At 47.0% G+C, this 27,217-nt stretch overlaps 2 protein-coding genes across 3 annotated transcripts in view; both read right to left on the bottom strand.

Annotated features, from left to right (window-relative positions):
• ADIPOR2 (adiponectin receptor 2) overlaps positions 1-3,837 on the bottom strand; it is a 45,536-nt gene extending 41,699 nt beyond the window's left edge. The window contains exon 1 of one of the 2 annotated variants that reach the window (XM_069807703.1): positions 3,686-3,837. The gene's annotated coding sequence lies outside the window, so the exon portion shown is untranslated. The remainder of the gene's footprint in view (positions 1-3,685) is intronic. The other variant, XM_069807702.1, reaches the window with a different exon arrangement.
• Positions 3,838-11,518: 7,681 nt separating this feature from the next.
• The window catches only part of WNT5B (Wnt family member 5B), a 76,315-nt gene continuing 60,616 nt past the window's right edge, over positions 11,519-27,217 (bottom strand). The window contains exons 3-5 of the mRNA XM_069807701.1: positions 26,698-26,945; positions 20,256-20,548; positions 11,519-12,087 (exon numbers count right to left, since the gene is read on the bottom strand). Coding sequence (XP_069663802.1) covers positions 11,629-12,087; positions 20,256-20,548; positions 26,698-26,945 — 1,000 coding nt within the window. The 3' untranslated portion in view covers positions 11,519-11,628. The remainder of the gene's footprint in view (positions 12,088-20,255; positions 20,549-26,697; positions 26,946-27,217) is intronic.

Below are 27,217 nucleotides of genomic sequence, written 5' to 3'. Positions count from 1 at the left end.
CCCGCTTACCACCACACCAGCTGTCACATCACAATGTGGTGAGCAGTCTTCTGTACAGAAGAAGGTTGTCACTGTGTCCTGAAAGGAAACCTTGAGGTTCATCTTCAAACTGGACTAAGATAAAGATTTTATTTTTATGTCAAACCATTGAGACAAACTTTCCAGAAAACATATGTAATCACTGGGCAAGTTAAACTCCAGCTCAGTTTTACAGTTACCTGATGATAAAAGTCTGAATCTCTCACTCTGCCACACAGAAGGCAGGAGGTTGTTCTTTTCAAAGCACTGCAACAGGAACTACGTAGAAACAACTCACCTCCTGCTTCTTATTAGTTTACAAACTGATCTGCAGCACCCTACTTCAAATGTAACATGTTCTGGTAGTAGAAGCATATTCAAATAAACAAGTGAAAGTTAAAAATGTTTTCAGAAAACTGTTTTCTGAAGAAGCAGAACTAGTACCTTGTTTGTCTCCGTATTTTTAATTTTTGAAAACCAGTTTCTCTATTGAATTTGTCTTGACAAACACACTGCTTTAAAAAGCAGAGGCAGCCGGTCACCATGTTAAGTACAACCAGCTGAAATACAATGTCTTGTAGAAAGGATAAGGCATTTAAAACAGGTTTTATCAGAGAACGATACAGTTTAAAGTAATGGTCCTCCCCTTAAACTCTGTCCCAAATACCTTTTCATAATCACTACCATTATCTCGTGTAATGTCTTTTCAAACCTACCAACACCGTCTGCCAGAAAATTCACTGAATGACTCAGACACAGACAGTTTCAAATCATAAATACTCAAAACTGCTATTTCTATTTCAGAACTACTCCTATTTAAGCATTTGAATTGCTGATGGCATAATAATCCAACAACCTCCTGGAGTTTCCTTATCAAGATTTTCCTCATGCACAGACAGCATCTCCACTGACGAAAGCAAGCCTTGTTTCTTTGCACAGTGTCTTGGACAATATGGTTACACAACCAGAAACCTGTAAAACTTGTAAAATTTTTAGTGCCTAATATTGAGCACCTTTTGTACATGAATGTTTGAGACAGCTCCTTGAACATGCAACTGAAGACACAAGATAACAGCAGAGATCCAAGCATTAAAATCACTGGCATTACATACCCTGCCAATTCCCATTAAATTTCCATCATGACAAATCAACAGAAACTCTTGCCTAGAGCAAGCACAGGCTTTTCAAACTCCAGCCTTTCTATCCTGTATCCAGAAGTCAGGCTTCAAGTCTGACTCTCACCCACATTGCCAAAACCACCATCTCACCTTGCTAGTCACTTGAGCAAACTAGTAGGAATGCCACCAGTTCAACAGCACTGATAAAACGCCATTGGTGCAAAGACTGGGGCGGGGGGGGGGGGGTAAGGAGGAGCCCTTTAGTTTGTGTCTGGCTCTCTTGAAGACCTGATACAATTTAAGGTCCTATACTCATCACATTTTATATTTGAGAACACACATATAAATAAGAACCTGTTGAAGGAATTTTCACCCTGAAAGGTTTTGTTTAAGTATGCCAAAAATACACTCTTGTCTTTCACACCAGATTCTTTTTTCATATCTGGTTTATACTCAGAAAGCATCATTTTGAAAACCCAGGCTGAGTTGGGATGCAGCTTTTAACTCCTCCATCGCTAATTCCGATTCAGTTTTCCACATTAGCAACTATTTTCCATGCTCTTCACCATGAAGCTGCCAACAACCTTATCCACAGGTTCATTGAACCATATTTAGTTGTCAGCTCAGACAAGGGAGTCATTTCCATAATTTATCAACTAATCTTACACTTCCAACACAACAATGAACTTCTTTCAAGTTGACTACTAACACAAGCTTACAGTCTTCACATAGGATTAAAGTGCCACAGTACAGATGAAGTTTACACATTATAAGTTATCCCTATAGCGCAAGAGCCACAGCATAAGATCTTCATAACTGGAATTGGCTAGTACCCGTACAGGAAAATGAAAAACAAATCCAAAACACAATCACTTCCTTTCTTGTATAATCAATAGTAGCTCATAGCCAAAGACAACAAGGAAAACAGGCTGTGTTTTATAACCATGCTGCACCCATAGTTTCATGACGCAACATCTAATTCTGTCCATCAGAAATGTATTTTCCTCTGTTACAGCAGCTACACTAAATTTGATACAGCCTTATTAAGATTCTGTAGAAATTAAGCACCTCGCTACTGAAATGCTACAAAAAGGCCTCTGAAAGCTGAGGCCTGAGTTACAACATAACTCAGAGAGAGGACTGTGCAGTACACAGCTCTCCATGGACTTCCAGATCTGTGAAGATCACAGCCAGACATAAGTAGGAATTTAAAACTCCCTGACACTGACTTACAGCAAGGGAGTGAAAACAAGAGTTTAAATTTTGCATTAAGACCTCAACTCTTGAAAACCAGATTATGCCCTGAAGGGTTTGCCCAGAGGACCTGGCCCATTTTAAAAAATATACAACACAGCTGCGATACACAAGACAATTCAACTGCCTGAAGAACTTCAATGCTGCACCAAGAAGAAAATGTATCTTTAAAGAAGGAATAACATCTAAAAGTTTTTCTGCTGTGTGACAGGTGCATACGATAGTTTACACACACAAAGTCACAAAGCCTATATGTCAAATAAGTTATAATTCAATACTAACGTTTTCCTTAAACATGTGCCAACACACACATCTACTAAAGCAAATAAATCAACTGACTTGTAAGGCTAAGACAGACACAAAAAGAAACTAACACCGTTTGAAAAGCTCAGTAAGAACAACAGCTGTCACATCTTCTTTGTCTTCTAGCCGATTACCATATGCTTCAACATCTTTGTTGCTCATCCTAAGCAAACAAGAGATGAATACCTGATTCTCCCAGGGAAAAAAAAAAAAAGAAAAAAAAGAAAAAACCGAGCAAATCAAACTTTTTTAAAAGCTTATTGAACTGTCACTTGGGAATACCCAAATTGTGGTTACACTAGTGTCGAATATTTACATTACCTACTGTTGATAACTCCAGTGTTTATAGATGCATACACATAAACACACACACACAGAGTGCTCTGCAGGCAAAGCAAGGTTCCCATACCGTCCAAGTGGAGCAGTTGTTCTTTTTATCGCCTCCGTAAAAAAAGACTGTAGGAGCAACAGCAGCAGACTTCCCTGTCCTGACAAGCAACAAGTGTACAGAAGGCTACAAACAAGACCCACTTACAGTGCTCTTGACCCACTTAAGAGTGCTTCGCTGGCCTAAAGCCCCCTCCAGCCGAGCACCTCCAAGCCCTCCTCCGTGCCCCTGAGCAGACACCCTGACCACAAACCCCGCTCGCTTCTGCCCCCGGCCAACCGCCCGCAGGCGCCGCTCCCCGCCGCGCCGACAAAACCCGGCCCCGGCCCAGGGCAGCGCTCACCGCCGGCCTTCCCCCAACGCCCCGGCCACCCACCCGCGCCGGGGGCGGGAGTGGAGGGGCGGGGGCAGCCGCGGCCCCGACCCCCGCCCCGCCGCCGTCCCCAGGAAGCAGCGGCGGGAGGGAAGGCGGCGGCCCCCCTGCCGCGGGGGCTCCCCCTCGGCCGCCCCGCCGAGCGGGCGGACGCCCGGCCCCGCGGGCGGCCGCCAGGCCCCGCAGCCCCTCCGGCGAGGAGCGGGACGCGCGGGCCCCCCGGGCACTCACCTGGCAACGGCCGGCGCTCGCGAGGTGCTGCCCGCCGCCCCGCGCCGCGCCGCCCCCCTCCTGCGGCAACCGCTGCCGCCGCCGCCGCCTCCCCGGCCCGGTCACCTCCTCCTTGCCCTAGAGCGTCATCATCGCACGAGGCCGCCGCCGCCAATGCGGGACAGCCCACCGCGCCTGCGCACGACGCGCCGGAAGGAAGGGCGGGGAGCGGGCCCGGCTGCATCTCGGGGAATGCAGTCGGGAAGGGGCCGCCTTCTCGGCGGGCCGCGCAGGCGCACGAGGCGCCCGCCCGTCCGCCCCGGGCCGCGCAGGGTGGGGAAAGGAGGGGTGCGGCCGCGCTCGCCGGCGGGAGCCGGCTCTGATTGGCCGGGGGAAGCGAGTGACGTTTGCGCGGGCTTTTGTTCTCCGCTGGCGCGGGCCAGCGCCTGCGTGAGGCGGTTGGTGGCCGTTGGTGGCCGTTGGTGGCCGGGGAGGGGCGCGGGCCCCTCAGGGACGGCCGGGCCCGTCCGCCCTGCCTCTCGGGGCGGCGGGGGGCTCTCCCGTGACACCGCTTCCTCTGGGCCCTGAGCGGGCGGCAGAGCGTGACCCTCTCCTCCGGAAAGCGGTGTCACGGCAAACCCCGGGCCACGCAGCCCTTCCCGCAGGCGTGACGGAAGGGGGCCCGAGAGGGGCCGCCCGTGGTGGCAGCTCAGAGCCGTCCAGGCTGAGAGAGACACTGTGAAACTCACTGGGGTGGAGAGATGTGAAGCGTCCCCGGGGGCCACGGCAGCTGCCACACACAGGTCATGGTGGCAGCGGAAGAGGCCTCACTGGGCCGGGGTGTAATGCTTGGGGCTGAACTGCGTACTCCGGCACGTGGGACGGGGTGGGGAGACCACAGCCAGTGCAGCACCAGAAGGATGAAGTACCAGACAGTATTACCAGGCCTGATGCTGCTGGAGGCAGGTGGGAAACCTGGCTCCTGTGACAGGGCCTGAACACTTCTGTCTAATGTAGGGGCACACAGAGGGAACACCAGAGAGAACAAGAAGTTCCTCTGCTAAGTAATGGGAAGTGTAGTCCAAGCAGCAGGAAAACCTATGTATGTGACACGAAGATCTCAGCTTCTGAAGTGGTGTCCTTGGGGGAAATGGTGGAAAGCCTACACATTCATGTCGTATAGTGAGACTAGTCAAAACACTACGGCAATGCTATCCTGCTAGAGGACAACCTTGAATTGCCAAGGAGAACAATTGGCTGATGTCTATCAGTAATTTGTGTGGCTCTACACACTTCAGTGCTTTGCTGAGCCACACTCCAATACACTTGTATCCACAGCCAGAAATTTTAGCTGAAACACTTGACTGTAAACAAGATAGTTAATGGGAACAAAATTATCCCTATAAGTTAGGTTTTGAAACATTTTGGCCCCTAATACCCACCAACGTTAAAAACATACCACCCATTCCTTAAAACCCTATTTATAAAATTATGATTCCTTATTGTCTCCTTTAAAATTTGTCCCATCTCACGCATTTGCTAAAATCTTTATTATTTTGAAGAGAGCAAGGTAGTTACTGAACATCACAGTTGCACTATTACATGTATTTACAGTTTCTCTCATCAATCAAAATGTATTTTGACAGCCGTTGGGCAGCAGCGCAGAGTAGCAGCTGCAGAGCCTGCTCCGGCTCCACCCTGTGCCTGCCGGATGAAGTATTTCCTGCTCCCTCTCAGTATTTCATCTGTAAAATGGCGCTACTGATTTTAAAATATTTTCAGCTCCATTGACGAAAAATATATATAAAAACTGCATGTCATTTTCATCTGTCATTTCCTGTCACCGTAACTTAATATGTACTCAGGCAATTAAGAGGGAAATTGAGATAGGAATACTGTTTCGTTAAATATTAAATAAAAGGAATTAGGGTGGTTTATTCTGGTTCAAGAGCCTGGAAATCAAAAAGGAAAGCTGTGCTCTGACATACGGGGCAGAGTATTCATTCAGAAGAACATATTTTAGAAAACTGAGTAATGTACTTCCTGGGCATTTACAGATAATTCCTAGAAATTTTAGCATTAATATAAAATGTCCATTGCCTTAATTCCATCTCTGAATGTTTTTGTCCTAAATATATAGCCCTGTGCTTTGTGAAAATTGGCAGGTCATTAACTCCATTGTTATTCCCGAGCAAGAGAGAATTAATTTGCCTGTGGTAAATGAAACTGAGACTGGCCAAAATCATCACAGTGAATTGCAGAGGGCTGCCACTCTAAAAGCCTGGTCCAGATGTTTTCTCAGCCCAAGAAAGGTAATGGCTTAGCACTTGTGCAGCTCCTTGGAGCTGTGAATGAGGCAGGGCTACAATTAGCTCCAGCACAGTGACTGTGACAGTCATTAAGTGACGCTGGGTCTACCCCACATCTTTTTTTTTTTTTTTTTTTCCCCTGAAAGCCAGGATTGTAATGTGTCCTTGCATCCTTGCCTCATCCTGCCCATCCCGCGTGATCACGACGCTCTTGCAGTAATGCAAAGGATTGACACAGCTATATGGCACTCTAGAAAGACAAATTATGATTCAGAATAAAACTGCCCAAGGGTAAGGAAGAGCCTGGACCTTTTTTGTTTGGGTTTTTTTTTTTTCAGGATATGCCTTATTGCCGCAAGCCTTTAAACTGCTTCATCTCTACTGGCAAACATACTTGAGCTGCTCCCTTCTGAATTCCCCAGGATGGCTGCCACCATGTGACAGCACTATGGGGCAGCTTTAATGGGAAAGGGCCTGGGGGAGGTATTATAATCTCCCTGCCTCCCAGTAAAGCGGTGCCTGCTCATTCTCTTTGTATTTCCTTCCTTATCAGAGCCTTCTTCCCCCTCCCAAATCACAAGAGGCCTGACCCTCACCGCATGCTCCGTCACACTGCTGAAGGCTGGTGCTTCCTGCAGCCACCACGTTCCAAACAGCCGGAGCTGTTGCCAATACCACAGGGCCATCAGACCCGAGTTGCTTTGGATGGGCAGTGTGGAGAAGTAACTGTGACACTTGGGGCAGGTGCCCAACTTGAGTGTCACAGAGCAATATTTAGTACTCCATTTTATGGCTGCTGCATTTTATCCCGGCTCACAGGGAGGACTCCCAACCCTACTGTTTGTTCCCCCTTTCTCTCTTTGAGGAAATGCTATGAGTAGATCATGCCTTTTTGAATCCTAATGCAAAAAAAAAAAAATTTCAACTGTCATTTAAACAGAGGTAAGAAAGAAGAGGGTATAGTAACAGCTTCAGGCCCTGCAGGAAAAGACTGGCAACGGGTTGAAGGGTGAGCATGCTGTGATTATTGTATTATACTGGGGGTTTTATTATTGTTATTTGAGGATTTACAACGGCTGATCGTGATTCTTTTAGTCCTTTCTGGTATGTGACCTGTTGGCCGTGGAAATCTGTTTTGCTTATCTTTGAAGCTGGTTATATTTAGACTTCAGAGCTGGTATGCTCATGACATGGCCTAGTCCCAAAGCCACCAGCTATCTACACTGGAGCTGGAGCTGGGGCCAGGACACGCTACCTGCTCAATGGTCTCTGCATCCATAAGCCTTTGCACATGGGGTATTGGTGCCTGCAGTGTCCTGGAGGAGTCAGGACATGACCAGGATACACACCTGGATCAAGGAGATGGGACGCATCTCTGGGTCCCAGGTATTAGACATAGCCAGAGTCTACCTTTGAGGAGAAAGGGGTCCGATATTATGTTCATATCTACTCACTGTCTGTCATACGACAGTTCCTTCAGAGCCTGCCATTCAGTGAACTTTATTTCATAGCGTATCTTCTAGAAACTCCTTAACCTGAAAGGTAAACAAAAGCTAAATGAAAGTGAATGACCATATAAGCAGTAGGTTCTGAAATACCTTGTGACAGACACTTGAGAAATGCCCTTTAGTCGCTGGAAGGTATTTCCCAAGGTGTCCTTGGGATGTTCTGCACCTGTGTCAGCTGATGAAAATACTGTCTACATTTCTGTAGCCACAGGTGATTAGGAATTGCTCCCGCAGCCTAATTTAAACCTACTAGGCTTCTGCCTGGACACGGTCAAGTGAGCAGAGCAAGACCCTTGCATGTTTGATTTTTATATGACTGAACAAGATCTGCTTAATTTGTGCTTTGTCAGGGCTACAAAACTTGGATCCATATAGAAAAGTGTAAAAGCTACTCTCGTGCTGTGTGGCTGGGTTCAACTTCGCTGTTTCCTGAATTGCAAAAGGCAGCCGTCTCTCCGTTACATTGAGCTCTGGGTAGGCACAGACTTTTGGGGGACAAAGAATGGGAGCCTCCAAATGATGCAAATGGCCTAGAGTCCAGCAGTGTTAAAAAGTTCATTTAAATTTTCTCACAACTCTGCCACTATCTCTTTACCATAATTAATATAAAATGAAAGTTTCTGTCTGTTCTGGGATCAGCTATTGCTTAGCTTACCTTGCAGGAGAACATACTAAAGGCCTCATTCATTCACGTTATAACTTATGTATTACTAGCCAGTTGGAAAATGATGACAGATTTGCATCCTGTTCTGCTCCGTTTAGGAGCTGATGTTCACTGACTTGCAATAACCGTGTATTTGCATAGTGCGTTTAACTCCAAAATATTTTAGTTTTACATGACTTACGGGTGGTCATTTCTATCAGCCTTGAAGTGCAGTGACTTCAGGGTTGGAATGTGGCAGCTGGTTACCAGCACATGCTATATAATAGCGTATTGTGTGAATATTTTATCCATATGAACTGCAAACAGAATTTGAGCAGGCAGGTATTTGATTCAGAAACCAGGCTAACTTCCCTAAGCCGTACTCTTGCTACAAGATATTCAATACCCATAACCAAACAAGCCCCGAGTTCACCTCTCTTACAGAACAGTCTTCCCTCCAGTGTTGTGCCAGAGTAGGGCTTCACTGCAGCAGACTCTCCGAGGCTCCTGCTGAGCCCTCCAGCAACCACCTCTGAACATCTGACCCTCTGAGGTGCCGCTGAGCCTCTTTGTCCCAAACTGAGCGTGTCCTCGCACAATGGGGATCCAGCTGTCTGCCTGCCAGAGTTAATGAGCGTAGAGGGTAGGCCTTCAATTATGGTTTTTTTCAGCCATATTTCTCAAAGAGCTTTACAGAAAAAGGAGGTATTCTGCTCCTTATTTTATACAGGAGGAGGCTGGAGGCTAAAAAGCAAAGAAATCAAGTAACTTGTTGAAGATAATAAAGCAGATAATCAGCAGAGCTCAGGATCAAGCTTAGCTCCCCACCCCCACATCCCTCTACCACTTTGTGCATCTAACAAGGCACAACTCAAAAGTCCACCACTTTTTAACTTCCATGGTAAAGAAGCAGTTCTGCTACAGCTTTCTGACTTTCTTTGGCTTTGCATCAAACCAAACTGGCTGTGCTCTTATTTTATACTTACTACCACCCTAAGGAGGTCCTTTTATGTGTGGGCTCCATAGAAATTAAGTTTTAAGCTAGAGTTTAGCAGGATCAAATTTTTGGATACAAAACTCCCAGAAAGTCAAGAAGACTGAAACCTAGGTCTTGCAAAAAAAAAAAAGGGGGGGGGGGGGGGGGGGGGGGGGCCATGGGGGGGCATGTAGAAATCCAATGGTTACCTCTTTCCTATCGCTAGATGGTTCCAGTCCAATAGGAACTGCTGGCTCCAACCAGGCTGCCAGAGGTCCGGAGTGCTGGGACAAAAGGCTAAAAATCATCTTGTTTCCATCCAGACACCATTTTAGGTGGAAAAAGAAGGAGGTATCCGAGGATGCCCAGATGAATAGTAGCCCTAACAATGCCAACTTTTCCGCTCCCGAAGTTGTTTACACCCACAAAATTAAGCGTGGTGCCAAGCTGCAAGGAGAGCTGCGACTCCCTTAAATGTGTGGTCTTTATTGGAAAGGCCAGATGAAATAATTTTGAATTATTAGACACATTAACAATGCCTGAGGGTGTCATATACAAATAGCTGACACCTTTAAGTACTGACGCAATAAGGATGGACAAGAACATGAGGTGAGGGTGGTGGGAGGAAAGGTCTTTTTTAGATGTATCCAAGGTAGAGTAAGTTTTATTACTGGGCTAGAAACATATAGCATCCCAGGAGTGAATAGCTCACACATTTGATCCGATCTTGGGCTCAGTCCAGCTCCCACTGAAGTTTAATGGGAGTTGGATCAGGCCATTGCACTCACATTTTTTCCATGCATGGAAAACTATTTCCGTTACTTTGAATTACAATACCACTGGCTTTGGATTTTATATAATAAAATAAATCTAGGCCACTGTTTATATTCCAAGAAACTGCATTCTGGGATGCCAGCAAATATATTGCCTGTTGGATTAAAAAAAATAAAGTAAAAACTGGACACATTGGTTTAAAAAAACAACAGGTCCTAATTATTAAACATAATTTTTCTTCCTTGTGCTTTTCTGGAGTCCTCAAATATTTGAAGTATGAAAGGTACATATAAATTCTTCTCTGGTGGTTGAAATGGTGGAATCTGTAAAACTGCAATGCTTTATAAGAAACAGAGGTTTAATATAAAAATAATAATCTTCATGACTGGCTCTTTGCTTATTGGCATATTTTGCGCATTTTAAAATTTACAGAAAAAAAAAACCCAACACCCTTGGAATGTCAGTAACAAAGGGGATGTATATTAGCAAACCCTTATATTTTGGGGACTGGCTTCTCTTGATTGTTCTGACTGCAAATGAACTCTGCAGATGCTGAGAGGCACAGGAAATGTCTTGTGCTAGAAACAGCATTTGTTCCCTGCTTTATGAATTGGATTCTACTAAAATCCCAACGTGGTAAGACTGATTAGCAGACTTTGGTAATGCCTTCTGCCCTAGTACAGTTTTATTATACTCTTTTATTACCAAGGAAAAACACAGAAAAGACTTCCATCGGTGAACATACGCCCACATTCTGGGAACAAATGTATCTGTGGTTAGCTTATGCCAGGGAAGAGCATGGCCCCTGGACTCTGAAATACAGAGCAGCAAAATAAAAGGCACCCCACCAAAAGAATAGAACAAAACCACACATGTACACAAGCAACAGAGGGAAAGAAATATCATTGAGGGGTGTTTAATGTTAAAGAGAAACTATACATCTGTGATGGTGGTGAGGAGGATTTAATAGAGCTGAACAAGGTGACCACCTGCACCCACTTCAAAGAAGAAAACCAGCAGCGGTATGAGGAGTGCTTATGCAGTCATGTGCATGTGTGTGCATGCAATGCTTCTTTCTACTGACAACATATGAAGTATATTGCCTTTGCAAACATCCCTGGGCACCGGCAGCTTCTCCTCTATATTGACAAATTAAGTTTCAGCATGGGATTAAAAGGAAAAAAAAAAAAAAAAAAAAAAATCTCCCTCATGCACATAGCCATGTAGCCCGAGCTGGACAGATTTCCCCTTTGCCCAAGCGGTACAGAAGAGCTAGGTGCTGGCTTCAAATTGGTTCCAAATTCCCCAGTAGGTTTAGTGGGGTGGCAGGGTTTGAAATTCAGATAACTAGGACTCAGCCACGCCTGGCTGTAATTTCAGATGTGCAATAACTACGCAAAATGCTGAGATTTACCGATGAGGGAGCAGAAGGAACCCACTCTTCTCCTTCACGCTGGCTTTGTTTCTGTAATGAAATAGCGTGTGCTTGTGTGCAGGGGGGAGTTCACTTTGTCAGTACCTCCTCAGCCTCTTCACCCTGACTGAGACATCCACGGACAGATGCACCCAAACACAAAGTCCCCAGCAGAACTGAAGGAATGGCAAACCAGCTAGCCTGATGGGGGAAATTTCAAAACCAAAATGTCTCTTAAATAAGCTTCTTTAATTATTATCATCATCTGTTTATTTATACAAATATAAAATATATTTATATAGATTTATATAATATAGATTTGTTGCTTTGGTGGCTCCTTTCATTTACAGACATACTGGTCGACGATCTCTGTGCACTTTTTACACTTGACATAACAGCACCAATGGAACTTGCAGTGGCAACGCTCCACCTGGACACTCTTGAACTGGTCATAACCCCGTCCGCAGCACATCAGCTCACACCCATCCATGCCCTCTGAGGTCTTGTTGCACAGTCGGCCCTGGGTACCCAGAGAGCCAGTGGTCTCATTGCGCAGGCAATAGTCTGGGCTGGGGTCAACGTAGACCAGATCCTCCTGCGTCGGCATGTTGAAACGGTTGTTCACCAGCTCCAGCTTGCCCTTGCGACTGATCCTCATGGCAGCGGCACTGTCGTACTTCTCCTTCAGCAGGTCGCCCACCTTGCGGAAGTCAGCCAGCTGCAGCCAGCAGGTCTTGAGGCTGCAGGAGCCCGACACACCGTGGCACTTGCAGGCCACATCCGCCAGCTTGTACACGGCCTGCGGGAAAAGAAATGCAATCAGGCAAAGCTGCGTCTATTCCTGCTGCACTGGCAGCTGGCTTAATTACAATGAATTCATCACATTTTCATAACTGCTTTGATTATCCCCCGGTTTCTGTTGTTTCGCCCTTCAGAAGAGACAAAAAGTCTCCTCTTCCTCTTGTTGCAACTGCTGCATTCCTGTTGCCTAAATATTTCTATTTCTGGTCATGTTGCCTCCAAACATGACTTCCCTACCCCACCTTCTTTTCCCCTAGCAGATTTCTGACTTGGACAGCAGGGTCAAGAGCAGGAAAAAAGAAGAGAGAGAGTCCTCACCGTGTGGACTCTGGAAATTCCCCCGGTCTCACGGACCACCATGCTGTTGCACGTTTTTCCCTTCAGAGCTGCAAAAAGGGAACACCTGGGAACCTGCCCATTTCCTATCACCTGCACCAGGAACCGACACTCTCATTGTAGGGATACATCCCCGTCCTTTGGAAATGGACCCACGGACCCACTCCCTTTCCCTCCACCTGCGCCGAGAGGAGCTCGTTCAGGGGCAGTGTCCAGAGGAGTCATTGCTTTCCAGAGAGGAGCAAGCAGGGGTAGCCGTGGTGAGGAGAGAGACGAACACCTCCACCCTGGCACGGAGCAGCTCACCTCTGCTGGAGGAACGGTTTGTTACCAGGCGCCCTCGGTGCAGAGCAGGGCTGAGTCGCAAGCCCTAACCGCAAACCTGCGCCATCTTGTGTCCAGACGTTTCCCTTCACTAACAGGACTGGCGTCACCCAGAAGGGCCTACGTTTTACACAGCAAACCCAAGCTTTTGGTGCTGGCTTTTCCGAGATACTTTCAGCTACGTTTTCAGGAGTCTGCAGGGGCTATAGATGCATCATACCCCTGAAAATTCGGCATCAAAATTAACAAATAGTCTTGAAAATTCAGGCCTGTGAACGTTAAACCCTGAGCAGAGCAAGTACATGATGACGTAAAGGATAACAGTGGCTACTCTTGTTGTCCCACACTAGCTGGGAGGAGAGAGAAATAGTGAAAAATATTCTAGAACAACAAAGCTCAAAATAAACTGAAAATGCAGGTTGGGTTTGTTCTTTCCATTAATTTCAGAGACAGGTACAAAACCGCATGCTACGTGAGATCCCGTCAGCACTCACAGGCACTGACAAGAGTTTGCAAAGCGAAGAGCTAGCATCCCCACGCGATCAGAGCTGCTCCGTGATACAGCAGCTTCCCCCCCCCCAGCCCTTGCTCTTCACGCTCTCACCATCAGGCTCACATCTGCTCTCCCATGACCGTCCCACGTCCTGCACGTTCACAGGGCAGTGCCCCTGCCAGATCCCATGTGCCAAGCAGGGCTGTTTGGCATTAGCTGCAAAATTACCACCAGCGGTATCTGGTAGGGGAGATCAAGGAACATGAGAAAAAACTAGGATGTTCTGAAGGAGATGGCAGTATGTCTTCTAGCCAGGTTTTCTGCTGAAGAAAGCAGCCAAACACTGAGGTTTCTTTTCTGCCTCACTCACCAACACAGAAGAAAGCTCTCCAGCTCTCTGCATTCGCTTGCCAAGGAGTAAGCGATTAAGGCAATTGAGCATACTGCAAGCAAAACCTTATGCCTACAACCACGTTCTGGACCAGCAGCAACAGGTCAGAGTTCTACAACAACTGGATGCCCTTGGTCTAACTAACATCTAGTGCTTTTGACAGCTAGTGAAGATACAATTTGGCTTAATGGCTAAATCACATGGAGGCCGATCCAGCTCCCAAGAAAGTGAATGGAGTGAGTCCTTAAAACAGAGAAGCTTTAGTTCTGCTCCTCGGAGCTCAATTTACTGAGGCAATCCCTCACGGCGCAATGTAACAGCTACAGGCTGAGAGTTAAGCACTTGTCTTGGATCGAACTACAACTGCGGAGGACCAACCACACCGTTACTTAAGGATTCCTGCTGTACTATAACCAGACAGAGCTACAGCTGAATTTCCCGAGCCCCAGACACTTACTATATCCTCACTGCATTGCCAGCCTGCTTGTTATAAGCTTGTGTTAGCACTTTTTGGTTATGGTTCTGTCAAATCCCAGGCCACTCGTGCCTCTCTTGCCCTTGCATGTGTTTTTATAAAGTATTATGATTCTTCCTAATCCTGGGCTTTGTTCCTTTAGAAAAACACTGCAACTCGATCCCTCTCAGCTAATGTCATGGGACAGAGTTCACTCCGGCTTGGCTTTAAGCAACTGATGTTCAAAACATCTGGCCCATGTGGGTACTAGCTGTGCTGGGGAATGCAAATGCTACCAGTTATCGCAGGTAAGCATGGTGCCACTCAGCCCCCCGCAGCTCCCACTATCAATGTCCTGTGGAGGTAACCACAGCTTCAGCTGCTAAATGGCTCTCCCACTCTCCCCCCTTGCTGCCCAGATGGGGAGAAAGCAGAGGAAATTGGAGAATTCCTCTCTAGCCAGGTTCGGGTCAAGGTAAAGAATAACAGACCCCACATGCAGTTCTGAGGGCAGGGTCTGATCGATAGCCATGCCATTTAAACAGGTTCAAAGCACCTCTAATGGAAAGGCTTAAAGCCCCTTCCCATAAGCCCAAGTTCTCTTCCAATTCTGTTCTTGCAAGAATGGGAATGGGAAGAGAATTAATGGAGAATTCCTATGTGGTCAATTAGCGAGACCCCCTTCCAGGCTCTTCTGGCAGTGGCTCGAGTGACTGATGACTGAGGCCTGCCATATGCCGACTGGGTAAACAGCACGGAAGGACTGACTGCCACAGACTGCCAGACAGGGTGACAGATAAGGAACAGGGAGAAATAAGAGAGGGTAATGGAGACCAATTGGAATAAAAAGACAGATGGAAGGGAAGGACATATTGAGATAACAGCCGAAGACAAACAAACAAGGGCAATAAAGCCAGGAGGCACCACCACAAGGACTCCGATGTGGAGTGAAGGGGTGATGGGGTCAGGACTGCCTGAAAGATAAAAGACCTCTGGTCCCCTCCCATCCCTCGCAGCTCCTTCTGAGAACTGCAGAAAGCAGGGACAACCTTCTCTCCTGCCACCAGAGCTCCTCAGGGTTCAAGGAGAACTTTCTCACCTACAGGAAACTGAGTGAGGGGACATGCCAAAAGTCAGCCTAGAAATCAGAAGACATCAACTGAAACACTGGCTGGGAAAGTGGGGCAAGGCTGTATGTGGGATGGCACCTGCTGGTCACTTAGCAATGCCCACTGCCGTGTCTCCAGTACTCCTTTCTTTCAGCACCAACTTTCGGGAGTATGGAGTTACATGTGCACCTTCCTACTTCCAAAACCAGAATCTCAGAAGTGAAAACTTAACATTTAGGAATGCAGGACTAGACGGGACCTCCTCAGTTATTAAGTATGATCTCTTGCTATTGTAGGCACCGCTTCAAATAGTATTTTCCTTAAATGTATAGAGTGCCCTTTTAAAAGCAATTAGGTTTTCAGCCACCATTATTCTGATCACTATTCCAATGATAAAGTATCTTTTTCTAATTTCCAGCCTAAATGTATTCACTTTATGCCCATTTGCTATTGTGCCAAATTGGCCTTTTGCTTAAAAAGTACTTTTCCTCCCCTATTATTTCTCCCACTAACACAGACATCAGTCATATCCTCTCTCAACTTTCACTTTGCTAGGCTAAACATGGCAAGCTATTCTAGCCCGCTTTCTTAAGAAAAGATTCCTATCCCTTGGGTCAACCATAACAAGCCTTTTCTAGTCTGAGGTCATTTTGCTTGGGAATATGAGAACATACAATATTTTGGGGCCTCACGAGAGCTTAATACAATGGCATTAGTATTCCCTCATGTTTTATGAAAAGACTTTCCCTAGCACATTATAGGATATTTACCACCTTCTGAGCCACATTACATCTGCAGTCATCTGCAGCCGACTGCTGCACCCAATTCTTTTCTACTCGTGTCCTAATGACTAAAATGTTTTTCATATAAGACCTCAAATGATGGTCTTAATGTAGTTTTATTGGATGTCACTAGCTGCTGTACAAAATTCGGATTCTCCTCTGTATTCATAATATCTGCCACCTTTGCATCACCAGCAAATTTCATCAGCCCATTCCTAATTCTTGTGTTGAGGCTGAGAAACAAAAATAGTGAGTGTTGGTCTTGAGGCAAGTCCTTGAAGTACTCTGCTAATTAAGCTCTGTCAAGATCAAGATACGTCCTCTCACACAACTTACTGACTTCTTTCCTTGAACCAGTTTCTTGTCCACCCCATAGCTGCTGCATTTTTCCTTACCTTTCTTAATTTAACCAAGTGTTTCCCATGTGGGAAATATATTAAATGTCTCACTCACGTTAAGTTCAGATAAATGAGACCTATCGGATCTATTTTGCTTTTTTAGGAAATCAGTGATGTTCTAAATGATTGTGTGATCAATTGAGAAATTCTTCTCAAATTATTTCCCACTTTGCCACTTCCTCTGAGATACCCTTTCCCCCAGGTCCTCCTGTAAACGGGGCCAAGGTCACACTGCCTGTGCTGCCAGATGCCAGCTCTTTCAGAGTGCCAGGAAAAAAAGTGGGCACTCCTGGTGACTTGAAAGCTTTATGCTATCTGAGTTTTGCTTCCACCTTGGTTGTGATAATTTCCTTTTCAAGCCTTCCTTTCTCTTTTGCTCCCATGCTAATATATTTCTAAAAGCCAAGAGGAAAGGCTGCCCTGTACTGGCCAAATACCACCCTGACTAGACAACCCTGGAACCTGTAGCAATACCATCTCAGAGCCACCCCAGGTCTCATCTCAGTCCAGAGCCTTTCATATTCATCTCCGTTCCCGAACCCAGCATCTCCATTCCTCAACCCCCAAATCCTCATCCACTCAATCCACTCCAAAGCCCCACTCTCATTTACTCCAGAGCCCTCCGTTCTTCCAAACCTTTGCTGCCACTTGACTCCCATCTGAAATATTTGACCCAATCCCAAACTCCCCTCCATCAGCAGCCCCCCTGCACCATCCCATGCATCCCGGGTCCGCTGGCCCCAAAGTTCAGTAGCTGCTGCTCAGCTTCTCCTCCTCCACCTGCCTGAACAGGACAGCTGCCTCCTCATGCTTTCCTCGCTCCCACAGGGTGCCAGCACCATGGGCCACTACCTGCTGGGATAGACCTTGCCTGCCCCTCAGGCACCCTGCCTGGCTTCCCCGAAAAAGCACAGTCCCGGAGGGATTTAAAAATCTACACTACAAGCAGTTATTCCCCTAGGCAGGAGTGTGGAGGACAGAAACAGACACCTCCATTGTGAAGCAGACATACGGTACCCCGCTGTAGCAGGGGGAGCAATGCCCCCCATTCCAACTTTAAGCCCCAGGTAAAGCACTTGCTTACTCTGGGGACCAGAACTACTCTGTCTTTAGACTCAGCCCCCATCCTCACTGACTAGCCGTCTCCTTTCTTCCAGTCTCCTCCAATTTGCAAAGTTTAAAAAACTTTTGCTGTTTATTTTACTACCCTTTGCAAGGTCTGACTCAGCGTGATTTTTTACTGTTCTCACTTCATCTTTACACTTCTTGACCTCTAAGACAGAGCTTTTCATTATTTATTTGCTATCAGTTCTTTTTTTCCATTCTTAGTAGGCTCTCGGTCTATTCCTAACAGCTTCTCTGTGGTAGTTATTCATTCAGTGAGGTCTGGATATTCTTCCTACAAGCTTTTTCCTCTTGCTTGGCATGCAGAATTGTAATGGCTTTAGCATCTTTGACTTGAAAAAGTTCCAGACCTCCTCCACATCGAGTTCCTCGGCTGAGTTTACTAACCGGCTCCCTTAGTTTATCAGAGTTTGTTCTTTGAAATCCACAAGCTTAATCACACACTGGTTTATACTTCCACTTAATTTAATCTAAAATGACTTGTGTTCATTTCATCTAAGGTTATTTTCTACAGCCATCTGTTCTACAGAGTCTACCAAAACCAAGCTTGAAATAACATGGTCTTTTGCCGGCCCCTTTGGAAAGCTTTTGTCCATGTCCTGTGTTAACTGGAGACACAGAAATTGCCTTGAGAGCTTGTCTATGGAGTCCAAAAAAGCACGGGCACTGTAGCATTCCAAGCACAATTTAAACAGCTTTCTGCACTGTAGTAAAGGCAGGACATAACTGTTTTTAGCTCTGTCCTTAAAGCAGGACAAAGCTTTCTTCCATGTAAAACTGTATCACCACCTGAAATCACAGCTCAGTGAGATTCTTGCCCATATAACAAGAATAACAAGCCAGGGTAGTGTTTTACCCATGCTGTGGAGCAAGTATCTTCTAACCTGATCTGCTAATACAGATGTTACTACAGTTCAACTGGCGCCTCAAACTATTGGCCATATTCTGTTTCTGGATCCCTCAAGGCAATAGGACTGGCTGTTAAAAAGTCTCATTACATATTCACTCCCTATTTTAGGCAGGGTATTTATTTGTTGTAATCCAAGTTCATGACTCCAGACATAGAAGATGTTCAAAGCAAGTAATGCAGAAAAGAATGTCACTTTCAGGCTACAACACCACGGGGCAATGCCCCTCATTTCTAAGCAAATGCAGACCCTCTGCTGTTCCAAGACAAAAAATCCAACCCCAAACCAAAATCCACTGAGTTCTACAGCTTTCACGTCCACAGTTTTCCACCCGCTGCAAATTTACCCCAATCTGATTTTGCAAGAGAGCCATGGAGTATTTGCAATGCTTCAACCTAACACATTGATTTCAGAATCAAAAAAATAGCACACATTTTCTTTGGTGGCAAAATGAAGCCAAAATTACACGCAGAAAAGACAGACATATATGGGAAAAGCAAAGATAATTCAGTAACAATTAGAAGTAAGAAAGGGCAGAAAATTGATAAGGAACTAAGGATATTAGTTAAGAATGTGCAAGAGAGCAAGGCTAAGTACACCTAATAGGATTTTTTAATACGCATTAGAAATCAAATTAACCTTAGAAAAGCTCACTACTAGGGAAGAACGATAAAAATTTTAAACACCCTGTGGAAAAGGCACAAATGTTCAAGTAAGTATTCCTGTTCTACATTTGGAAAGAGGCAGGATTACACAGTTTTACCGCATATGAATGATGTTACACCTTCCAGGCTACTAATCACATCCAGAGGAATTGTGTAAAAAGCAAATGTGCATACACTGAATGCATACAAACAGGGCAACTTCACCTACGTTTACAGCATCAGTGAGACCAATACCAGAACCCATCATGTCATTTTGGTATCCAGTTTCTTAAAGGACATGGGAAAATTGGAAAGGGTACACTAAAGTGATGTGAAAATGATTTGATGGCTGATGAGAACCTCTGAGAGAGTCTTCAGTGCTCAATCTAGTTTGTCAAGAAAGAGTGGTGAATAAATTACAGCAGATAAATACTTCTGTGCAGAGGAAATTCTGACTACTAAGAGGCTTTTGGATCTAGCTGTAAAAGTCAGAAAAAGAACTGATTTGAAGCTGATGCCAGATAAATTCAAATGATAATGAAGCAGAGTGTTGCAACAGGGTGATTAACAATGGTAGCATACTACAAAAAGAAGTGATGGATTCTCCATCCCTAGGGGTCTCCAGATCAAAACTGTGTATCTTCTTAGAAAATATTTGTCACCTAGATGCAAATTATTTATGTTGCCCAATATTGAGGTAACTAAGCAAGGCATAAGTTTCAGAGATAGCCAGGTAGCCCGATTTGATGTTTGCTTCTGGCCTTATATTCCCCAAAATCTAAATGATGGCAGTAGAAGAGAACTCCACATGCCAACCAATTCTTCTTTTCACCACCAGCCTCTGACTTTGCCAGCTCTGGGAAGCCAATTTCTGAGACGTAAGCCTTGAAAGCGGGCCATGGCAGCACCTAGTTTATTTGGAAAGGGCTTACATGTCTGCACACGTGTGCCATACAGTACCTCAAGAGACCCAAAAACTCACTGGCTTTAGCTGGCAAAGGAAGCCTACCATTAAAACTGGAATATAATATTGTCGATATTGTCTGCAATATTCACAAAAACGCAGAAAATGTGACCACACAACGTTACTGGGGCATCATTGGACTATCCCTCATCAAACCTCCAAGTAATTTGGTATCTAGCAATCTCAAGCCTTTGGAATCTGCCTCCGAGAAAGAGGAAAGGTTCAGCATTTGTCTTACCCTGCGACCAGCCTCGTTGTTCTGCAAGTTCATCAGCATGCGAGCCTGCTCCTCTGAACCTCTCACATAGTTCTTCTCCCTCTCCTTGGCATCCACAAACTCCTTGGCAAAACGATATCCATACTCCACGTTATCCCCGCAGCCACCCCACAGCCAGTCTCGGGGCAAGTCCTTGGGCCGGGCCGTCCGGCTGCAGCCACAGCTGGAGAGCTCTCCTTCGCGGCAAGCCCGGCTGATTGCATTCACCACCCCGGCAGCGCTGACGGCGTAGGTAAAAGCAGTCTCTCGGCTCCCTGCGAGAGAGACGCGAGAAGCAAATTAACAACAGACAAATCTCATTTAACAAATGCAACGCGCAGCAAGGAGCAAGCAAACGGGCTCCGGACAGTAGGACGTGGTGTGCTCTGAGAAGGTGCACAGAATTAACTGGAACAAAGGAATGGGGTGGTCAAGTGCAAGGGCAGTGCCCCGTTCTGGCAGAGGGGGGACTGTCCTAACACATGCTTGCATCCCAGTTTTGACTATCCAGAACTGGCATTTTCTGTGTAACCAGGATCAAACCCAAATCTGATTCTCTGACACACACCAGGGAAGGGTCTGAGATTCCTGCTGTTGCCTGGAATAACGTTCTTGAGAAGAGCGTGAATCTGTAGGTGCTGCTCCTCAAGGGTTATTATTTTCATTACACCTATGTTTGCCCATCCAAGAGCCCTGGAAACTCCGGGCCTTGCCCAAAAGAAATAGCAACACCATAGGCAGGGACTGCTCAGCCTCTTTCTCCTTCAGTATCCTCTCATTTTAACCTGGAGGAAACTCTCAAGCAGCAAGAGGGTTATTCATTTGCTGAAAATACAGCTGCTGCCTTAGCCACTGAATTTGCCAATAACCATTGAGAACAACTAATGAGGTTGGGTCTGTGCAAAAGAAGCATTCTGGTTAAGCCAGATATCACTCTGAAATGGTCTTCATTTAATTGGGACAAGCACTCTTTATGGGCTCCTTGGTTCATCGACCTTATTTTGGTTTACATAAGGTCAGCTGAGAACTGTTTTGAGACAAACTGAAGGAAACCCATTTTTACACTAAAGCATCAAGGCACAGGGTCTCCCAATGCCTGCAGAACCGCAGCGCTGGAACAAGTAAAACTTTCCCATGTAGACAATAATAAATGAAAAGACTTTCCATTAGCAGGTTTTCTAGAGACTGCCCTGCTTGGAGCATATGCTCTATAGAGTCTGAGCCAAGCAGCTGGATCGGGTCTCCAGCTATGTATTCCTGGCAGTAATTCAGCCCCAATTTGACCGGGGCACCAACACAGCCAGAACACTGCATGAGGCCAAGCACGCTGCACCAGTGAGTGCTGTGGGTCTGAACGCAGGTTGTAGAGGGGGATGAGGAGAAGGAAGCAATCTACACCTGCACTCTCACCACACATAATAAATAGCTAAACCGACACCTTCAGAGTCAGAGTCATTGTATGCGTCACCAAACTTTCAGGTGATAAAGAGAACAACTGCCAAAGCTTCATTAGAATAAGCAATCTGATTGTGAAGAGCTACTTACACCAAACCCCAGCAAGATGCATCTCAAGCAAATCTGAATGACTTCAGAGGGCAGATCCTCCAAGAACAGTTTGTCACCAGCCCACGAGGCTCTCAGTGCCAGCTCCCTCAGCAGGACTGAGCTGATGGCTTTGGTAAACTCTTGTTCCAATCTGCACGTGCTGACAATTTGTAATTAATAGCAGCTTATCACCAGCTTAGTGGTAATGACCCAAGACAAAGGCAAGGCTGTGAATGGCATCCACCTTGCAGAACAACTTGCGATTTTTTTTTTTTTCCCTCCCTAAATGAGTCGTACACTAAGGGCTTCTGCTCTGGAGTACAGCACAAGGGTGATAAAATACTACAGGACACATAATATGGAAGGGAGGGCCTCACTAGCAGGTCATAAGGAGAGGACTGTGTCCCCCAAACCTCCGTGGTCCAAGTGGTAGGGAGAAATGACTCCTAGTTAAGGTAATTCAGCTGAGACTGGCCTCTAAGGGAGTTATGGTCATTTTTCAGCAACCAAAATCGGCTTTTACTCATCTAGTTTGTTTTGGGTGTTATGGGTACTTTAAGGTAATGGTCCCATGTGCAGTTTTGCTCCTGCCAGCCTGTGCCTGTATGGTGAGAGCCCTGCAGACACACCAATCGACCTGTTAAGTAGAGCACTCCCTGCATCTATAGAGATTAAAATACATACAAGGAAAGGACCTCCCGGTGTTACAGCTTGTGCAACACAGCCTGCATGGCTCCAGGTACTTAGGATCCTTACAGCCTGCTTGAGATCCCTGAAAGCACAGACTGGATTTACACTTTTGCTGTCCATGTTTTAACCGCCTCCACGTTTCAGATGTAGCAGCATGACAACTCAGTGTGCAGCTCCTGGATCTGCATGAGTTGTTTAGGCTGCTGAGGATGGTGGCGGGAAAGGCTGAAACAAGTCACAGCGGGGTTTTTTCCTCCCTCGCTGCCCACAGAGTCGCTAGACGTAGGTTTGGAAGACTGCGGCTTGGTTCGGGAGGCGGGATCGGACGTGTGCATGAAACCCTGCCCTAATACAAAGCAAATTTGTAGCTGGCAATTGTGGGCTTGTCCATCCATCCTAGTCTTCTCTGCTCTCCTGCCACGTCTTCCAGCCTTGGAAGAGTATTTGGGTTTTCGCTCGCCCCCTCCAAGTTCGCTCCAGTTCCTGTCGTCTCAAAAAGGAGAGGTCCGTTATTCCCCAAATCCGTGCAAACGTGAACAGAGGTTACAGAGACGGTCAGGCAGTAAGACCCCCGCCGCGGCCCCTGTGCCCTCCCCGGGGCGGAGGGCCGCGCTCCCCGGGGGGCTCTGCCCGCCGGCGCGGAGCTGCACGGAGCTCTGCTGCCCTCCTGTGCCCGCCGGCCACCCGCCGCCGCCGGCGGGCCGGGGAGCGCCGGGCTGCGGCAGCTGTCGGGGGGCACCGGGCTGAGCCGTACGGCCCAGGCGAGGTGTCGGGCCCCACGGCTTGCTCTTCTGGAGCTGCACGAGGAGGCGGTGCGAGAGCTGGCCCCCGTGGGGAGACTGACGCAAAGATGGTAAAAACGCGTCGCTCTAACTTTTTGGATGAAAAAGTTTTCATTTCAACCGATTTCTTTTTAAAAGCGTTTCCCTGAAGTTCGCCAATCGCGAAGAAAAACGAGGAAGAATATTTCGCTTTGTTCTCTTCTTTTATGACTCCTCCCCCCCCCCCCTTTTTGCATCTGAAAAGGCAGAAGAGATAAGATCTTTGGCTCCAGAAACGACTGGACTAGCCCGGAAACCCCAGCCTTGCATTTAGGATTGCGCTAAAGGAGACACACTCTCTCCTCCCCTGAGAAAGGTCTAACATGACTTTTTTGGGTGCTCTGTCCTCTCCCTCATAAACGTAGAAGTAAGGACTGTGTCTGTATATGAAGTACAGAAATATATATACACACATATGCAGTCTAAAATCTGTACTAACAGAACAAGAAGCAACTTCAGAAGGACAACTTCTGTGCATCGCCAGAAATCATTATTGAATAAACCACATTTAAAAGGTAAGAGCAATTCTCACAACATCACAAACACTAGGAAAAACCAATGCTATAAAGCAGCCTACTTCAGTGCTACGGATGCCTCTACAAAGCTTTGTATCATTGGACTGCCTCACCTCCATGAAATGCACAAATTGAAGGTGTAATGATTGAACACAGACCGACCGGGTCTCCCGTTTCTGAGCTGAGCCAACTTCTGTGAGGGGGAAAGGAAACTAATCTTCCAGGTTTCTGAGTGAATGGTCTCGCGAGGATCTCCCAGGCTTTGGACTTGGCCAGGGCAGGTTCTCCTCCCCTCTCACAATCTAGAGCAGCTCGAGAAATCATGTAATATATGCTATGCCTGCATCGGTGGGTGGGCAGCTGAGGGTTGCTGGCACACTATACACCTTCTGGGTCCTTCTTATCTCTTCCCCCACCCTCCCCAACACTCTGGCATGCCTCTGCACTCTTGCAGATATCCTGGTCTCCAGACCTTTCTCGTGCCATTGGCACAGAGTACAGAAAAAGGGCTGTGGTCCAGAATTGGGGCTCAGAGGTTGAAAACAGGAGACAGGCACACAGCATGAATCCAGAGAAGAATTATTTTATAGTTGACACAACCTGCGAGATTAAAAGGCTTTGTTTTCTTCCCCAGCATGGAAAACAGATTTGCTGAAATGATGAGCAACGCCTCATTACAAAGTAGGAAAAAGTAGAAGTGGAAGGTGGAACTAAGAGAAAAGGCAGCACCCCCCTGCACAGCAGCTTATCACTGACATAGACAACAGCAATGAATCATCACAGACCCTGTAATACCCCTGTAATACTGGTGACATTTTTCTTACTTCTGTGCTGTCTTGTGCTGGAGTATAAACATCTGAACATGCTCTAACTGACCAGAGAATCTAAAGGAGATGGGTTCAAAACTCTTTGTTAGGATAGGTTTTTAAACAGGGGCAACCGCAGGCAGTCACCTCACAGACACTACCATCAGCAGATTCCTACTAGAGATACAACAGTACTCCCAACAAACAAATGCATGCACACACAAACCAAACAGCAGCAGCAGGACTACTGGACATACCCATCACACACCCGCACCACCTCTTTCCTCACCAAACCCCAAATCTACTCCCAATCTAAACTAACAGGATCAAATTCATTTTAGAGAGGAGGAACCTTCCCTCTTCCACTATCCACTCTAGTCCCCTCTTCCCGTATACCCTCTGTCATCCTTCCCAACACTTTTCATCCTTCAGCTCTCATCTCTGCTTTCTCTTAGTTCACCCTTACTTCTCTTCTCCAGGTGTGGACTCACCCACTGCACCAACCTGGGCTGCAGGAAGGTACTGAAGAAGAGGTTTGCTCCAGAAGGGGAGATTCCTATTTTCTTGTGTTCTTGTGGAGTCACTAGGATCTCTTTGGGGATCTGAAATCTACCCTATTCTTTGGGATAAGTTACATGCGAGGGAGGGACACCAGAAAGGAGAGATGGAAGTGTTATTTTCTGTCCTTTCCCTTCAGTGGCTGAAATTTCAGTTTTCATGCCCCAAAGGACAACTTTTAACAATCTAGGATTATGTGCAGCCTCATCTGGCCACCACCCTTGCCATCAGAAAGTGAGAGATCAAGGATGCGCAGATGCTTTGGATGTTGGTCAGGAGCTGAAAGTATGTGTCAGGAACTGGCATTTCCCAGGGCAGCACCCCAGAGAAGCCGGGATTTGTTAGGGTATGAGCTGGGCAGAAAGGAAGGAATTAGAATGGCTCTGGTGGCTTGAATTAGGAATTCCCAAAAGGTTGAGTAACACACGCAGAAATACCCCTAGAATTCTCTAGGATGACACATAAGAATTTCAGGATCAAATGGAAGGGATCACAGGACTTGGTTACCCTAGTGCTCTATCGCCTTGACGCCCCAGAGGTATTAAAGATGCATCTCTTGGTGTCCTGCTGCCTATGCGGTTTTTTTTGAGAGTGAAGCCAAAAAGGTGCAAGCCATGCTGGGGGGCAGCTGGGGGTGCAGGAGCTGGAAGTCTTTTTCCATCCTGTGGTAAGCATTTTCCCTGACCTTACAATCAAGAAATAGTGCTGGTTCTTCAGCGTAAATGATCGGCTTTGTGGGTGGGAAACAAAACCTCTGAAAGCGTTGTGCGGTGCATGCGTGCGTGTGTGTGTGGGGGGGGGGGGGGGGGGCTGTTTTAACACCTTTTCTTTATTGTCCTGGCTGTCGGACACATCAAACCGAGCCCGGATTTCTCAGTTTCTTGCCATCAGATGACTGCATTTCAAAAGGAGCTGGGACAATGTAGCTAGGTCACACCTCAATTCAAGTGCAGCAATGGCCTGTCAATGTGCCTCTTACGGCCAGCAGGGCAGGAATTATAAAAATCTCCTAGGTTTACACAGAAAGCAGCAGAACAGGGAGGGGGGCAGATCCCATGCCAGGGGAGCCCATATTTCCCGCATCTCAGGGCTGCATTCCCTGTCCAAGGGCACTCCAGATGTTGGGAATGATAACATCGGTCCATTGTTCCTGGCTCCAGCTTCTTCCCTCTCTACCTTTAACCAAGCACACAAAAGCAGCCCCCTCTTCCTGACCTTCCCATTCGCCCCCCTGCCCAAGCAAGTGTGTCCCCCTCAGCCCCCCGCTGCGGCTCAGGTGCACTGCTGCCACCCGCCCCGGCGCAGGCAGCACACAGGCAGGGCTCGGGCAGCACCAGCACACCAGGGAATGGAAAAGCTCATTAAAGGCAGCTTTAGGAGCGGTGCTAATGGGGCTCATCACTCCTGCATGTGTATTTGAAGAAAGGGAGAAAGCTGCCCAGGGGCAGCCGGCTTGTGCCCAGCACCCCTCTGTGCCGGGCGCTCCTACCTATTTTCATGACCCGCCCGAAGACAGAGGTGTTGTCCACCGTGCTGCAGTTCCACCGCCGCTGCCGAAACTGGTACTGGCACTCCTTGATGGCACTGCGGGCCCCTTCCCCGATGAACACCATGTGCTCCTGGTAGAGCTGGCAGAGCTTGCGCTGCCCAGGGGAGAGCCCCGGCAGCTGGCTGCACACCGGCTGAGCGCCGATGATGTACATCTCAGGTCTCTGGATGGGGTTCATGGCCAAAGACCTACGATGAGAAAAACAGCCCAGGGAGTCTGGAGGGAGAGGCCCCCCCTCCGCGAAACGCCCGGCACCTTTCCCCGCCAGCCCAGCCCAGCCCAGCCCAGCCCCGCTCCCAAAGCTCGGGCGCATTTCTCATGTCAGCTGCCTCCCTCCACGGCTCTGCCAGATGCGAGGCTTTCCCAGGGCTCTAGCGGGAGAAACACAGCTCGTTTGTAACCCGAGTTTAAACACGGAGGACACCCGGGATGGGGAGGGGGAGAGAGAAAGCTCAGCGCT

The sequence above is a fragment of the Haliaeetus albicilla genome, chromosome 19 (genome assembly GCF_947461875.1).
Source record: "Haliaeetus albicilla chromosome 19, bHalAlb1.1, whole genome shotgun sequence".
In the NCBI taxonomy this organism is placed as follows: Eukaryota; Metazoa; Chordata; class Aves; order Accipitriformes; family Accipitridae; genus Haliaeetus; species Haliaeetus albicilla.
Note: the sequence above shows the minus strand (reverse complement) of the source record. Positions and strands in the feature narration are given on the sequence as shown.